Source organism: Palaemon carinicauda, chromosome 45 (genome assembly GCF_036898095.1).
Source record: "Palaemon carinicauda isolate YSFRI2023 chromosome 45, ASM3689809v2, whole genome shotgun sequence".
In the NCBI taxonomy this organism is placed as follows: domain Eukaryota; kingdom Metazoa; phylum Arthropoda; class Malacostraca; order Decapoda; family Palaemonidae; genus Palaemon; species Palaemon carinicauda.
Window position 1 is genome coordinate 27,160,220 of NC_090769.1, and position 16,687 is coordinate 27,176,906.

At 34.1% G+C, this 16,687-nt stretch overlaps 2 protein-coding genes across 4 annotated transcripts in view; one reads left to right on the plus strand and one right to left on the minus strand.

The window, feature by feature from the left end:
- Positions 1 to 16,687, minus strand: part of LOC137634979 (uncharacterized) — a 205,253-nt gene that overhangs the window by 164,485 nt on the left and 24,081 nt on the right. Inside the window, exon 1 of one of the 2 annotated variants that reach the window (XM_068367578.1) lies at positions 62 to 166. The exons of the other annotated variant lie outside the window; for it this stretch is intronic. The gene's annotated coding sequence lies outside the window, so the exon portion shown is untranslated. Of the gene's footprint in view, positions 1 to 61; positions 167 to 16,687 lie in introns of those variants that run through there. 2 annotated transcript variants of the gene reach the window in all.
- The window catches only part of LOC137634980 (medium-chain acyl-CoA ligase ACSF2, mitochondrial-like), a 41,740-nt gene continuing 31,253 nt past the window's right edge, over positions 6,201 to 16,687 (plus strand). The window contains exons 1-12 of one of the 2 annotated variants that reach the window (XM_068367579.1): positions 6,201 to 6,338; positions 8,022 to 8,199; positions 8,646 to 8,774; positions 9,341 to 9,441; positions 9,570 to 9,689; positions 10,479 to 10,596; positions 11,361 to 11,456; positions 11,917 to 12,065; positions 12,551 to 12,719; positions 14,070 to 14,177; positions 14,703 to 14,851; positions 16,267 to 16,408. In XM_068367579.1, the coding sequence (XP_068223680.1) occupies positions 6,262 to 6,338; positions 8,022 to 8,199; positions 8,646 to 8,774; positions 9,341 to 9,441; positions 9,570 to 9,689; positions 10,479 to 10,596; positions 11,361 to 11,456; positions 11,917 to 12,065; positions 12,551 to 12,719; positions 14,070 to 14,177; positions 14,703 to 14,851; positions 16,267 to 16,408 (1,536 nt within the window). In that variant the 5' untranslated portion in view covers positions 6,201 to 6,261. The remainder of the gene's footprint in view (positions 6,339 to 8,021; positions 8,200 to 8,645; positions 8,775 to 9,340; positions 9,442 to 9,569; positions 9,690 to 10,478; positions 10,597 to 11,360; positions 11,457 to 11,916; positions 12,066 to 12,550; positions 12,720 to 14,069; positions 14,178 to 14,702; positions 14,852 to 16,266; positions 16,409 to 16,687) is intronic. The other variant, XM_068367580.1, reaches the window with a different exon arrangement.

Genomic DNA, 16,687 nt, shown 5'->3' on the forward strand with positions numbered 1-16,687 from the left:
AGCCTTGTTTCAATGTATAATCTGCGTTATAATCATATATACATTAAACATACAATCTTACCTTAACTAGGCATCGATAAATAAGAGGAAAAATGCACCAACAAATGATAGTTTGTGCTTGAAGGGCAATATATTCAAAATATGCTTCTTGTTTTACATATGGCGACAGACTGTTGTTTTGAAGGCTTCACTTCACTAAGCGTTATCAGTTGGTAGATCCAAATTTCCCCTGAGAAGGGTAGAAATACAACATGATCATGAGCTTGAAAAAAAAATGAGTACATTTATTTCAATGCTAAATTTTGTTTTATTCAGTGTAGCATATATTTGTATCATGCCTGATAAAAAGAAAAAAAAAAAAAAAAACACTCATCATAGGTTGAAAAGAACTTTTGTGAAATTTGCTCATCTGGTAACACTGACTTGCGTAAGCAAGTAGCAGAAGACAAGAGCAGATCCGCCTGTTGTGGATGCGCCCTACCAAAGTGGCCAAATGCTCTCAGAAATCCGAATTACAAGCGTCGTTCCTGACTTCTGCCTTCCCTTAACTGTCTTTGGGAGATGACAGATATTTCTCGCTAAAACTGCGTACGGTGAGAGGGTTGTTTCCCTTGTGTATAGGCTGCTGTTGATGAACGAATCAAATTCACGCAACATTAATGTTCAAATGCTCTTTTTAATCATATACATACAATGATATTTAAACAGCCTGGGAAGAATGGTTTCTTATTTCTAATGTATTTTAAATATTCAAATGTTCTATCGATTACACACATTTCTCCTGTAGAGGAATCCGAGTAAGAAAAGATGTATGATTTAATGGATTTTCACTTCATTTGCTATGTTGCAATAAATGGATTAAAAGCTTAAATGTATTATCTCTATGTACATTCTTTAAAAGAACAATTCCTGTCGTAAAAACTGAAAACAATTTGAACTCCACCCCCAAAGTAATAAAATTTGGACAAGATTTCGTCGAACAGACTTACATAAGACTTTTCCTTAAACCCTCTCTCTTGGCGGAATATTCCAGTCCCCTGATTGGCTATAACTTCTCAACTATGATTGGTAGTGGCCTTCGCTTACTACAACTTAACAGACGCACACACGCACATCTATCATCGTAGCCAGAACACAGTCAAGTATTCCTTTGAATATGACGTATTTGATCTATTTTATACACCCAACAAGATTTATTATCTATTTAAAAGGAAATAAAAACTATTCTAAGTTTATTTCTTTAAAATTTGTAATTTTCAATTCTAATCTATATGCAAAAAAATATAGTTTTTTTTTCTTTTTACAAAATATGCGCTTGCATGACGTCACATAAAACCACAAATCTGAGCTGAAAAGGAACCAGCCAATGAGACGCCAGATATTTCCCGCTAGACAAACATAAGGCAAGAGGGTTCCTCATGATTATGGACTGCTATTGGGGAATAAGTTATTAAAGCGAGGCATTTCGTTCAAACGCTCTGGCTAAGGTTTTATTATCCTCCTAATTTTATTTACCACAACAACTGATTTTTAAGAAGCCTGAGAGATTATATTTTCTTATTTCTTATATATTCTACATATTATTCAAATATTTACCGATTACAAAACATCAACAATCACACTTTTTTTTTCTTTCAAGAGTGAGAAACGCACATACGATTTTAACATAATTTTCTTCTATCATCATCATTATTTCTATTATAGTCATCCCTTTTAATATTTTGTGAGATTAGGTTGAAAGTTCATATTTATTGATTTCGTAACAAAACTGTACCTCGTCAGAAAAAAACATAATAAATGGGAATGTAAAAGCTATATATATATATATATATATATATATATATATATATATATATATATATATATATATATATATATATATATATATATATATATATATATATATATATATATATATATATATAGGCCTCAATTTCCTTTTTATATTTGTTTTGTTATAAAATTTATTAAAACAATGGCTCAAATACAGAATACAGAAGAAAAAAATTACCATCAGAATCTAATTTTGCCGTGGCTGAAAGAAATTGTTTTCTTCACATTTTACTTTATAAACTGGAGCCATTGAACTATTGAGAAATCAAAACAGCATAAGTAAAACTGATTATTGAATAGGCCTAGTTGTAAAATTTTCAGTCTTAATCTCAGTTTCTTCATCATCATCATCATCATTTCAGCCTTCAAAAGTCCTTTGTTGGATGTAGGCCTTCCCCAGGTTTCTCCACAGATTTCTATCGCAAGCTATTCTGTGCCACTGTTGCTTATGTTGGTCTAAGTCATCTCGCCAGCGGGTTTCTTGTGTATCCTAGCCTAAATTAGTTTCTTAGCCTAACCTAATAAAGTGCACGTCTCCCTAACAAACTATTGATTGACAAATAGGTTTCAAATTCATTTCCTAACGTCGAGAGAAAGCTACAGGTGCAGGCCTACTTGGTGATCAGGGTAAAAAACTTTCTTGAGAACGTCCAGTTAAACTGTACTGTATTATCATGATTTTCACAAATTGATGAATTATAGATCTATAGTTTTGCGTTGAGGGACTCTGTGAGACAGTTATTATTATCATTACTACTTGCTAAGTTACAACCCTAGTTGGAAAAGCAAGATGCTATAAGCCCAGGGGCTTCAACAGGGAAAATAGCCCAGTGAGGAAAGGAAACCAGGAAGAATAAAATATTTCAAGAATAGTAACATTAGAATAAATATCTCCTATATAAACTATAAAAACTTTGAAAAAACAAGAGGACGAAAAATAAGATAGAATAGTGGCCGAGTGTACCCTCAAGCAAGAGAACTCTAACCCAAGACAGTGGAAGACCATGGTACAGAGGCTATGGCACTATATAAGACCAGAGAACAATTATTTTATTTTGGAGTGTCCTTCTCCTAGAAGAGCTGCTTTCCATAGCTAAAGAGTCCCACCTTACCAAGAGGAAAGCCTGCCACTGAACAATGATAGTGCAGTAACCCATTGGGTGAAAAGAATTCAGAGGCATATGCTCCGTCATGGCTAGCTTCACTTGCCATAATTATGATCTCACTGCTCCTCTGATCTGGAAAGTAGTACATGGGTGTGTGCTTGGTCACTATTAAAGTATCATAATTACCTATAATTTATATCACGTTCCTCAAATGGGTTTTGCTCAGCCGTAGCTAGCTTCGCTCACAAATAGACATGATCTCACTGATTCTCTGTTCTGGGAAGGGGTATATGGATGAGCTGCCACAATCATGTTGGTCATTATTTCGGGGATATTTTTGACTTCCAGATGACCATCAACAGCTGTAGATTGAACAGAGAGCGTTTCCAACATAATCAGTTACCGAAATAAATTAAATTACACTATATTTCGAAGTTGATTTAACCTTATTTTTGGAAACATCATCTAACTGTAGTCATACTGGAATTGAACTTTGAAAAAAATTGAAGCGGGTGGGAAAAACGACTCCTGTAAATCAACATCTGGGAGCTTATGCAAAAATTTTTGGAAACTCTTAATTGGTTACAAAAAATTAAGGTAATAATAAAACAGAACAGCTAAAAAAAGCAATGTAAACTACGCATGTGCAGTAACTCACCACCAGTTACCCAGAAGTAAACAATGGATTTGGATAATGACATGGTGTTCACATTTCATTCTATCGGTACATAAGTTTTTAGGCCCCAGCCTCCATTAGTCATCAAAGACTATAAGAGAAAAAGGCCAACTAGCCAACACTCGTCCATTTCTTCTAATGTTGTCTTGGGTTAGAGTTCTCTTGCTTGAGGGTACACTCGGGCACGCTCTTTCTACCTTGATTCTATTCCTCTTGTTTTTATGAAGATTTTATAGTTTACATATGATAGATCTAATTTCATGTCAATCATCTTAAAATGTTTTATTTTGATTGTTATTACTTCTCTTGGAGTTTATTTATTTCCTTGTTTCTTTTCCTCACTGGGCTATTTTTCCCTGTTGGAGCCCTTGGGATTATAGCATCATGCTTTTCGAACTAGAATTGTAGCTTAGCTAGCAATAATAATAATAATAATAATAATAATAATAATAATAATAATAATAATAACGAAGCCCATATAAGGAAAAGATAATAATAGTGCAAACATATCTACGAACTACCATGAGAAATGAGCGCTTGAATTACTGGCTTTTCTTTGCATCAGAAAAGAAGATTGTTAAAATTGTAACTATGACATTGGTTAATAATTATGCAAAATTAACACCAAGGAGGTATTCGCTAATACAGTAGATAATAATTTAAATGCATAGAGTAGATTTCTGTTATGAAATTTTCATAGATGAACATTGTTGAAATTATTATTATTATTATTATTATTATTATTATTACAAGCCAGGCTACAACCCTAGTAGCCTAGTAGAAAAAGCCAGATGCTATAAGGCCAAGGGCTCCAACAGGGGAAAATAACCCAGTGGAGAAAGGAAATAGGGAAATAAATAAACGATGGGAAAACATTAACAATAAAGTATTCTAAAAACAGTAGCAATATCAAAACAGATATGTCATATATAAACTATAAAAAGACTTATGTCAGCCTGTTCAACATAAATACATTCGTTGCAAGTTTGAATTTTTGAAGTTCTACTGATTCAACTACCCGATTAGGGAGATCATTCCACAACTTGGTCACAGCTGGAATAAAACTTCTAGAATACTGTGTAGTATTAAGCCTCATGATGGCGAAGGCCTGACCATTTTATCTCTACATATTCTCACAAGCTTAATTACACCCTGCTCACATCAACTTTTCTTGTTTTCCTGAATGATCCTTGTATAGTGAGGTATATTCAATTCATCATGTTAAATTGCAAATATTCTAGGAATAATGCTATAATTTAAAGCTTTTTTTCCTTTAGACTTTCCTCTGATTTTTCTTCATTTATTATCTCAAAATTTTATACAAAGCATTTTTAAGGAATAGAAATTCTTCACATTTCCATTACAAGTGACTTCAAATTGTTCCTAATTTGTTGATATTTCTAAATTTTTCTCATGGGATCTCTCAGCGATCCCTGTAGTAGTAGGCCGGGACCCCAAGCTGGTTAGGCTCACTTCGTTCGCCACCAACCCCTTTCAGAAGGGAACCCTTCAAATAAACCTTTGCCCCTCCCAAGGAAAATGAAATGACGCCTCTGCATGCATATATACTGTAGGCTATAGATATTTAAACTTTGTACAATTTTAATTAGTGTAGGGTTTGAATTAATTATTGCCTCATCTATGAAACTTTCCGTCAATCTCCTGTTGTCCGATCAAGGGAATGCTATACCTGATAATTACCCGATTTGGGCAGTTTATTTGAGGGTAACAACCCTATTCTAAAAGATATAATGTGAACAGTAAAGTTTTAACCCGTCCCATTAGTTTATATTTGAACAAATGGGACAATTTTGTTGTCAAAAGCATATTTTGATTGGTAAAATATCGTTTAATATATTTCCAAGGTTAACGCAATCGTCCATTCGACCCATAGCTCCACCCCGCTACCTTCTCCCGTCTGACTTTATGTCTATCAACCTTTTAACTTTTACTTCACATCGCAAAGGCTGGGATCCACCCAGTATCACGTAGGGGCTGGGCTGAATTTTCTCCTAGGCCCCAACACCATACCTTATGGCCTAAATTTGCAAATATGGTAGGTTGTAGTAGGTTGGCTAGGGCACCAGCCACACGTTGAAATACTACCACTAGAGATTTATGGGGTCCCTTGACTGGCCAGACAGTACTACATTGAATCCTTCTCTCTGGTTACGGTTCACTTTCCTTTTGTCTACACATACACCGAATATTCTGGCCTATTCCTTACATATTCTCATCTGTCCTCATACACCTGACAACACTGAGATTACCAAACAATTCTTCCTCACCCAAGGATCCTGCTTTTCCAACTAGGGTCGTAGCTTAACAAGTAATAATAATAATAGTAATAATAATAATAATAATAACAATAATAATAATAATAATAATAATAATAATAATAATAATAATAATAATAATAATAATAATAATAATAATAATAATAGACTTCAATCCCATAATTGTTTCACAGGTTTATTCATAAGCTTATGAAACAAAATGGTCAACACAACCTATTAAGCTAATTGAATACGTAAGCTCCCTATCTTATCTTTAACATTATACAAACGTACCTAAGTCTGGGGAATCAGTATAAGCCACAAGTGTGTACGAACGGCCATAGCGATGTTGCCTTGACTCAGTGTAACAATGAGTGTGAGAAGTGTAGGAGCTCGATTTAGCAAGAGGCGAAGTTATTGCCTCCCATTGCTTAAAACTTTCTTCAGGTAAACACTCGTAGGGTGATCTTTGTTTCAGATGTCTGTATATTCTAATAATTTGTTGTTATCATGGTGTTTTATATAAACTTGGAGAGCATCCCAAGCTTAGGACTGTAAGTAGTGTGAATGATATCTTGAAGTTACAAGTTTTGACGACGTGGATGTATTTACCGCTTTTAGTCTACCACTACTGTAACTAAGATTAATTTATCATAAGCAATAGGAATTAAGATAGTTTGCTTTGTAGTTTTAAAAGTTTAGTGACCGACTAAATAATTTATGTTTTTTATAGATGCTAAAGACATATACACATGAACTGCAAAAAGATGATGAAATAAACAACAAATGACTCGTGTTTAGGTAACTTTAAAAAATCTGTTACGACTCATCAAAATAATCTCACGTTATCATATTTTTTTCAGGCGTATCTCAGTCAATTCTCATAAATCAACAAATGATTTTTTTCTTTCATAATTCAGTATCTGTACTGTATTCTTTGAAAAATTATGACGAAAGATTAAGAGAACTGATATTTAACAAGTGTGTTCAGGGCCTCCCCTCAAAGCCGAATACGGATTGTAGAGTGGCCGTGACTGGTAGTGGTATCTATAACCCCCCATTTTTGTGAGTTTTGGGGTCCTATATGTCTACCTGCTAACTTGCCGAGTCATCAGCAGCCGTTGTTTGGGCACTGATCCTACTCATATGGTCGGTTGCTAAGAAATTGTCCTTTCCCTTGCCTCTGTCACTCATAAGAAACTTTAAACCTTTAAGAATGAAAGTATTGTTTATATGTGATTTGAATATATATATATATATATATATATATATATATATATATATATATATATATATATATATATATATATATATACATATATATATATATATATATATATATATATATATATATATATATATATATATATATATATATATTGCCCTTCACCCCTAAAAGAATACAACACTAAACTTGTTTTAATAAGTTTTTGGCAAAAATCATTCAAATCATTTGATAATAAAAGTATTGAGGATCCAACAAGGTCTGTCTTCTCAACTTTTCTGACACTCGTCTTACAGACTGTGAGTATGTTTATTTTTGGTTGTTGAGAGAGAGAGAGAGAGAGAGAGAGAGAGAGAGAGAGAGAGAGAGAGAGAGAGAGTAGAACATACATGTCTCCACTGATATTGAAGCAGTAACAGTAAACATTCCTCAATCTCAATGAGGCTCTCTCTTTCTCTCTCTCTCTCTCTGATAAAAGACACAATAAACACCTTGTTTACATTCTAAGACATAATCAGTGTTCAAATCTATTTAATAACAAATTAGCCTGATGTACGCTACAACCTTTATAGTTTAGTGGCTATTTGGATTGAAGGGAAAAGCAGGACACCTGTCTCGTGGAATTATACATCATGCTTATGATGTATTGAAATTGATTGATTAATTTAAAATTATCTGGCAGCCTGACATCTGTGTATTAAGGGATGCGGGACAGTTGCTAAGGGAACACGACTGGGTCCACCAACTGGTGAAAAAAAAGTGGCCTTGGTTTATTTTTCTTTACCCGAATCTGTTAGTTTAGAGCTTAGTTCTTTTAAATACACTTGTTTGTACACTTAAACATATTTATGAATGAATGTACATATTATTATCAACAAATTGCCTAAATTGATATTTGTTTGAAGGTCGAAAAGCACAGCGGCGCTGACGCACAGTTATGTGAGTGGCTTGAGTAAATGGCCTCTTCTCGGTATCACCATTGGGCAGCTTCTGGACAGCGCAGAACGTTGCTATGGAGATCGGGAAGCCTTGGTCTCGGTGCATCAGGGCATCAGGAAGACCTTTTCGCAGGCCAATCAAGACGTAAGAACACATACGATTAGATCTCTTCTTGATCAAATGCGTCTACCATTTTTTCTTTCAATTAATCTACCTCACTTTCCCCTTCATTTATTTTCGTTTAATACCCCCTAACTCAGACTTGTAACTGCAGACATAAAATACGTTTTCTTTTAAAATTGCTGCTTAATTGATGTTATAGTCTAAGAGAATATATTATTTTTGGAAATAGAATTCACAAGAGTTTATTCGATTTTATTTTTCTAAACTGTAAAATAATGTTCTGAACTCTTGCCTTTTCTTGAAAAATTATCTACAATAATATTCTATTTTTTTTTCTTTTTTTTTTAAAGTTATTATTTGATCATTTCAGAAATCATGGTAATTACTGAAAGCATTCAACTATTATCATAATTTTTTCTTGTCCTTTTTCCAATATTTATCTTTTTTTTTTCGATCTGTTGCATTAGGCCAACAGATTGGCTGCTGGATTTTTAGCCTTAGGCTTAAAGCGAGGCGAGAGAATTGGCATCTGGGGCCAGAACACATATGAATGGTACCTCACACAGTTTGCAGCAGCCAAGGCTGGACTCATTCTGGTAAGAAGAAATTATTCTATTGAAAACGCGTATTAGCCAACCGCTTCGAAATCTTGGTCATACTAAAATCAATAGCTGGAATTTTAACTTAATTGCCACCCTGCAACAATCCACATTGCACTAACTATTTACGATGAATACTTGTAGGATATACATTGGATGCATATGCGTTCCACTTTTCACAAAACAATTAACAAAATAATAGAGATTTTGAACCAAAACACAGACAGACATAAGTATGCATTCATGTGTTTGTAATTCAAAATGAAGGTATCTGGTTCAAATATATAAGCAAACATAAATGGAAGTATTTAAAAATTGAAAATCAGTTACTGCTTATCTCTGTGAAATCTGCTAGGAGGTTACCTTTAATTCAACACCGACAATAGATTTTATTGCAATGTAAACAGAAGTATCAAATAGATGATTTTTACTGTATACAGTTCGATTGCCTGAATTTTAGAAAACAAATTCAAACATTCAGAGAACACGAGAGGAAAGAGGGCGAATTAGAGCTTATAACTTTACCTGTCTCTTTCTCTTCTAAATCTGTCATTTAATTTCAGGTCAACATCAATCCAGCTTACCGAACTAGCGAACTGCAGTTCTGTTTAAATAAAGTCGCCGTGAAAGCCATTGTTTGCGACGAAACCTTCAAAACGTCAAAGTAAGTAAAATCTCTTTGGGTAATGATAACGAGAAAATTTGTCAAGTAATGGTAATGTTTTTACATCTAATAAATTTGCGTCATACTGCAAAAGTTAATGATACAATAGTTAAAGTTTTTCGTTACAGTTATTACAAGATGCTATGCGACTTGGCCCCCGAATTGCCTGAAAGCCGCCCTGGAGAATTAACAAGCAAACAGATTCCTCACCTCAAACAAGTCATCGTCAGAACAGAAAAGGAACTAGAGTGAGTTATGTTAGATTTGTGATGCTAATCTTAAGGAAGGTGGTGAAACTGTGAATACTACGATGTTTAAGAGGAAAGTGTAGTGAGGATCAATGAATTAATCTAGAAATATACCCAAGGCAATTAACTTATGATGGACAAATTATCGATGAATAATTGAAGCAGATCCATTTTAGATCCCTTGATCTTGCTTGTCTTCATCTGCAGATTTTTACTTGATTTGTTGAAAAAAATTTGCAGTCTATTAAATTTCTTATATCTGATCCAGATAGTAATCTCTGGCACCTCTGTTCAATCAGTTCTTAAGCACGATGCATGATATTCTTAATAATTCTGACTATCCTTTGCATTCACATCTTCCAAGACTGTAATCCTGTACGTCATATTAGGTATGCCTTGCCTAATTCATCGTGAGGTTTAATATTTCACAGTATTTTAGAAGTTTTATTCCAGCTGTGAATAGATTGTAGAATGATTTTCCTAAACTTGAGGTCGGAACTGCAGAAGATAAAACTTGCTGCAAATACTTTTATATTGGGCAGATTGACACAAATTGCTACTGATTTTGAAACATTTTATATACTTTATTCTTTACTTCTTATATAATGATAATAATAATAATAATAATAATAATAATAATAATAATAATAATAATAATAATAATAATAATAACAACAAAGCCTATATAAGGAAATTATAATGATAGTAATAAAGACAATCAGATAGTCATCTGAAATCAAGTGTCTCACAAGTCTTAAAAAACCAAGAAATTATTCTCCTTCCTTCCAGTGGCACTTATAGATTACAAGATTTATTTGAGGCCGGGGATACAGCGCACATGAAAGCTCTAGAAGATTTATCTTCTAAAATACAGTTCGACGAAGCTTGCAACATCCAGTTTACTTCGGTATGTGTCAAAAAGTTCTTTTCGGAACTGTCCCAATAGCTTTTGGTTTCATAGTTCTTAACAATTTCCGAATTGTACTTAGAAATATTTATTATGTGAGGATAAAGTTAATTTGATTTTCTTTATTTTTACATCATAGAAGAAGCGGTGGACATATACGGAAATTCCAGTTGTAGTTTTGATTTTCAATATCATTAACACAATAGCTAATATTTAGAACTCTTATTTAACCTATAACTTACACCGACACTTAAGTAGTTCATAACTAATATAAGTCCTTTTTAATTTACTTATGATTGATTTGAGGTTTTCTGGCATCCTGACATCTAAGGTCATTGACGCCGATAATTTACTTAAGATTCAAAATCCTTAAACAGATATTACACCATAAGAAACATATTTGTTACCACCGAGTTTCTGTGGATTAATGAAATAAACTCATGTGAAGTTCATCTTCCCGATATCACTTTTATTGTAAACTCTGATTAGTTTTTCATAATGAGTTGAACTCAAGGATTTTCTTTCCAAAGAAGATTTACATTTTGATTAACGTAGAGGTTCAAGTTGTAATCCCTCCGACTTCAAAATACTGTACAGCACGCTGTCATGTAGTAACCCGTAGTAATGTGTGTGTGTGTGTGTGTGTGTGTGTGTGTGTGTGTGTGTGTGTGTGTGTGTGTGTGTACGAAGGTAGGTTTATAATTTGATTTACAAATTTATGTAAGGCATCTTCTAATTATTCAATTTATCTCACTTTTCGGCAGGGAACTACAGGCAAACCAAAAGGTGCAATGCTGTCTCATCATATGCTCGTCAACAATGCATTTGGAATCGGGGAGAGAAGTGATTATGGAAAGATGGTAGGAGGAAGCAACAATGACTCTCTCTCTCTCTCTCTCTCTCTCTCTCTCTCTCTCTCTCTCTCTCTCTCTCTCTCTCTCTCTCTCTCTCTCTCCCATCTTGCCAGCTTATATTTATAATCTGTGGAAACATTCTTTCGATTCTGAAAATATATTCTTGGTTGCATCTTTTTCATATTCCAGAAGCATTAGGAATCAATTAATTAAGGACACTCAGACTGATAAATCTACTATAGAGAAGCCTGTACATAGTCTGAGTGTTATTTTCCTTTTCTAAAATAAGCACACTTAGCAAAGAAAGTATGTTCAGCTGTAAAGCAGGAAAAAAAAAGCAATATAAGTGTAATAATTCTTATACTGTATAATTGAAACCTTCGGACTTTGAAACCTTTATAGATAGTTTGTTAATGAATAGAATAGAGTTAATAACAGCTTACTAACATCATTAACGCCTCTTCAGGAGCATAGGATATGCGTGCAGGTGCCCCTGTACCACTGCTTCGGCTGCGTTGGAGGAACTTTAACTGGAGCTCACTTCGGAGCAACTTGCGTCCTTCCAAGCCTGGGGTTCGATTCAAATGCAAGCGTACAGGCGATACAGGACGAAAGGTCAGGCTTTCAATTATTTAATTTTTTGTTTAATCTATATTCATTCAACGTTGTCCAGACAGGGATACACAAATACAAGCTTTAACACATACCAACATGAAGTCTCTAAAACTCTATTATTATTATTATTATTATTATTATTATTATTATTATTATTATTATTATTATTTGCTAAGATACTAACATAGTTGGAGAAGCAGAATTCTAAAAGTTCAGGGGCTCCAACAGGGAAAATAGCCCAGTGAGGAAAAGAAAGTAGAAAAAATAAATTATTTTAAGAGTAGCAACGTTAAAATAAATATCTCTTATATGAACTATAAAAAAATTAACCTTATTCTTAGAACTATATAAAGATGTTATTGACAGTTGGCAACAGGTCGAGTTAGTGTATAACCAATCTATGCCCTGTCGAACGTCGACTACAAACAGTTGAAAGTTAACCAGCGCCGGCAACTGCTTGAAACCATTATCTTTGGTCTTTGCAGAGTCACGTCTTGCTACGGGACACCAACCATGTTCGTGGATGTTTTGAATTCCCAGCGTCAAAATCCTAGGGTCCTGGGACACCTGTTTACCGGCATCATGGCAGGAGCACCTTGCCCTCAAGAACTGGTTGAAGCACTTATGAATGAACTGAACATGAAAGATTTTTTGGTGAGTACACCTCGTCACTGTTAATTTTATTATGATTAGTGTCAGTAGTAGCGGTAGTAGTAACATGTAATATTATTCATGGTATGAGTAATGATTTAATTTCAGGTTATGGAAATAAGAATGGCTTTACTACATCTTGCAAGCATATGATTATTTTCTTTTAAAAAAATTCAATAAAAAAGAAAGGACAATACCATTCATACGATATTTCCTCCTCTAAGTGAATTTACATACAAACTTGTAGGTTGGCCATGGCACCAGCTACCCGTTGAGATACTACCGCTAGAGAGATTGGGTCCTTTGACTGGCCAGACCGTACTACATTGGGTCCTTCTCTCTGGTTACGGTTCACTTTCCTTTGCCTACGCACACACCGAATAGTCTGGCCTATTCTTTACAGATTCTCCTCTGTCCTCATACATCTGACAACACTGAGATTACCAAACAATTCTTCTTTACCTAAGGGGTTAATTACTCCACTGTAAATGTTTAGTGGCACTTTCCACTTGGTAAGGGTAGATGAGACTCTTTGGCTATGGTAAGCAGCTCTTCTAGGAGAAGGGCATTTCAAAATCAAACCATTGTTCTCTAGTCTTGGGTAGTCCTATAGCCTCTGTACCATGGTCTTCCACTATCTTGGGTTAGAGTTCTCTTGCTTGAGGGTACACTCGGGCTCACTATTCTATCTAATTTCTCTTCCTCTTGCTTTGTTAAAGTTTTTATAGTTTATATGGGAAATATTTATTTTAATGTTGTTACTGTTATTAAAATATTTAATTTTTCCTTGTTTCCTTTCCTCACTGGGGCATTTTCCCTGTTGGAGCCCCTGGGCTTATAGCATCCTGCTTTTCCAGCTAGGGTTGTAGCTTAGCAAGTAGTAGTAGTAGTAATAATAATAATAATAATAATAATAGTAACAACAACAACAACAACAACAACAACAACAACAACAACAATAATAATAATAATAAGTTCATACATCAACCCAAAAATTTTACCACCAGCTCGTCAACCCACTAGATTTTTTTGTACCATAGAATTTGCCTTGTACATAGATTTGGAATTCTGTTTATTAGTTTCCATTTATTCTGCCCCTTCAAATTTTCCATCAGTCTTGCTTTTCCTATTTGTTCACCTTACAAATACAACCAGGTATTTTTTCTATTTATACTAGTGTGTCTTCCCATGTTAAATACATAACAAAAACATACTAAACACACTTGAAAGTAGTGTCTCACAAAACATATACATTTAATGATATTATACAAACTATAATTTACGCGGCGATAAGTATAATTATGGTAGTGAAATAAGCCATCATTCTGAAGAATTCTTTTCCTTTTTGCACAGGTGATGTACGGAATGACAGAGACCAGTCCTGTGACCTTCCAGTGTTTCCCCTCAGATCCTGCACCGGTTCGCTCATCCACCATTGGGTATCCTTCAGATCACACTGAGGTAATGGAGTCCTTTCGTCTTTACTGAACACCGTACATTCGTAGTTCTGAGGTCCATACCAGGCTTCTTATGGCGTTTAACACTCACCACATTTCTTAGCATCGTTAGGCTATGGTTCGTGGTGTCAAAAGCTAGCTTAATCCAAGTCAACCAATCAGTTATCCGATAAAGGAAATTCATTTTTATTGACTGTTGATGTAAAATTGTGTATATAAGCAAAAATAAACAATGTTCAAACACCGATAAACACATACACAAACATACATACATACACACATATATATATACATTATATATATATATATATATATATATATATATATATATATATATGCAGTATATATATATATATATATATATATATATATATATATATATATATATATATATATATATATACATATATATAAATGTATATATATATATATATATATATATATATATATATATATATATATATATATATATATATATATATGTTCATTCATCCATGTGTGTTCATGCATTTATTCTTTTTTTATAAAGGTAAAAGTAGTAGATGAAAATGGCAACATAACCAAAGCAGGCGAAGCTGGTGAACTTTGCATTCGGGGTTACTGCAACTTTCTGGGCTACTGGGATGACCCTGTGAAAACAAGAGAGATAATGTCCGAGGACAGGTGGCTCAAAACTGGGTGAGTCTTGATTTTTTCAAGTTAGTCATTTGTAGATCTACCTCCAAGGTATCAAATCTTTTATAATTGTGAAGGTGAGGTCTTAGAAATGACTAAAAGATCTCGTTAACTTTAGACCCTTCTGTTATGTCCAGGTGCATATGGTGATGGAAAGGTACAGTATGTTTTGGTGTGCAGAAATCTCTTGATTGTGGTCAGGAAGTTTGCATGATTATCCTTGATATCAATGCTGCCTTTGACCGTGTTAATCAAGAGGACCTTGTTTTCAAATTTAAACGGATGGGAGTTATTTTTAGTGGACGCAATACTGACTATGGGAATATATCTGGTATTCATCATGGCAGGGTTCTTGGCCCATTACTTTTCGTACTACATACGCATAATATGTGCTTTGACCTTGTAAACAAGCTTGTTGCATATGCAAATGATGCGACTCTCTTTGCATCAATTCAATCTCCTGAATGTATCCCTGTGGTTGCTGAAAACCATAATAGAGATATAGCTAAAATTAGTGTATGGAGCAAATTATAGGGGAGGAAGTTGAACCATAACAAAACACAAAGTATGATCTTTGAATTTACCATGAGTCTTTAACTATATACATCTCATTTGGAATGTAATTCTTGATTGGAAAAATACTTTTAAAACTTTCGGCGATCAATATATCTTTCATTCTACCATGTTTCGAGTATTGTCCTCTTGTCTGGTCTTCAGCTGCTGACTCTCATCTTAATTTGTTGAACAAACACTTGTGATCTATTGAATTTCTTATTCCTGATCTGTATATTGGCACCGTCGTTCAGTTAGTTCAATGTGTATGTTGCATATGATCGATGGAACTTCAGAAGTCTGGACTTTCTGCAAATGCTTTCCTGTTGATAAGGTTGACAAAAGTCTCATTTCACAGTCTATATAGGAATAATCTTATTTAATGTTGTTACTGATCTTCTGGTCTTAATATATTTCATATTTTCTTTTATTATTTTTCATATATATTTTATTTCTTACGTCTGTATTCCCCTTCCACAGTGGGCTGCTCTCCCAATAATAATAATAATAATAATGATAATAATAATAATAATAATAATAATAATAATAATAATAACAAAAAGAAATTTCCCTCCTGGAAAGAATGATTTTTATAATTAACTATGACTTTAGGTTATACTATAAAATGAGGACGTCTTGGGAAAATATTGTGCCCAAGACCTGAACGATCAAGAGCTATGTTGTTCATGCTCGGTTAAGTTTTCCCACAATGTAATTCCATGTCCTATGACATAATATCTAAAGATTTATCCAAATATTATATCATTCAAATTCATACGTAGATAACCATTTCTTCTAAGTTCTGTTTTGATAGATGATAATAGAGGCCATCTTGAAATGAAAATAAGATTTTTTTTTTCTTGCAGAGACCTTGCTGTCATAGGAACCGATGGCTATGGGAAGATAATTGGCAGAATTAAAGACATGATCATTCGAGGAGGAGAAAATCTATTTCCAGCAGAGATTGAGAATTTCTTGATGCAGCACCCGGAAGTCATGGAAGCTCAGGTAAGGTGGACATACTTCAAAATTATTAGTTAAACCTGACATCCTTTAAAGGCTACTCATGAATGGCAGAGGCAAGGGACAGTGATATTGCCATATCAAGCAGGACAATGCCCTTAAGACTGACCATATTTCATATGATCAGCACTCAAGCCCCTTCTCCACCCAAGCTAGGACCATGGAGGGCCCGGCAATGGCTGCTGATGACTCACCAGATAGACCTATTGGTTCCCCTATTCTTAGCTCACAAGGATGGTGAGGTTGCAGCGACCAAAGAAACTA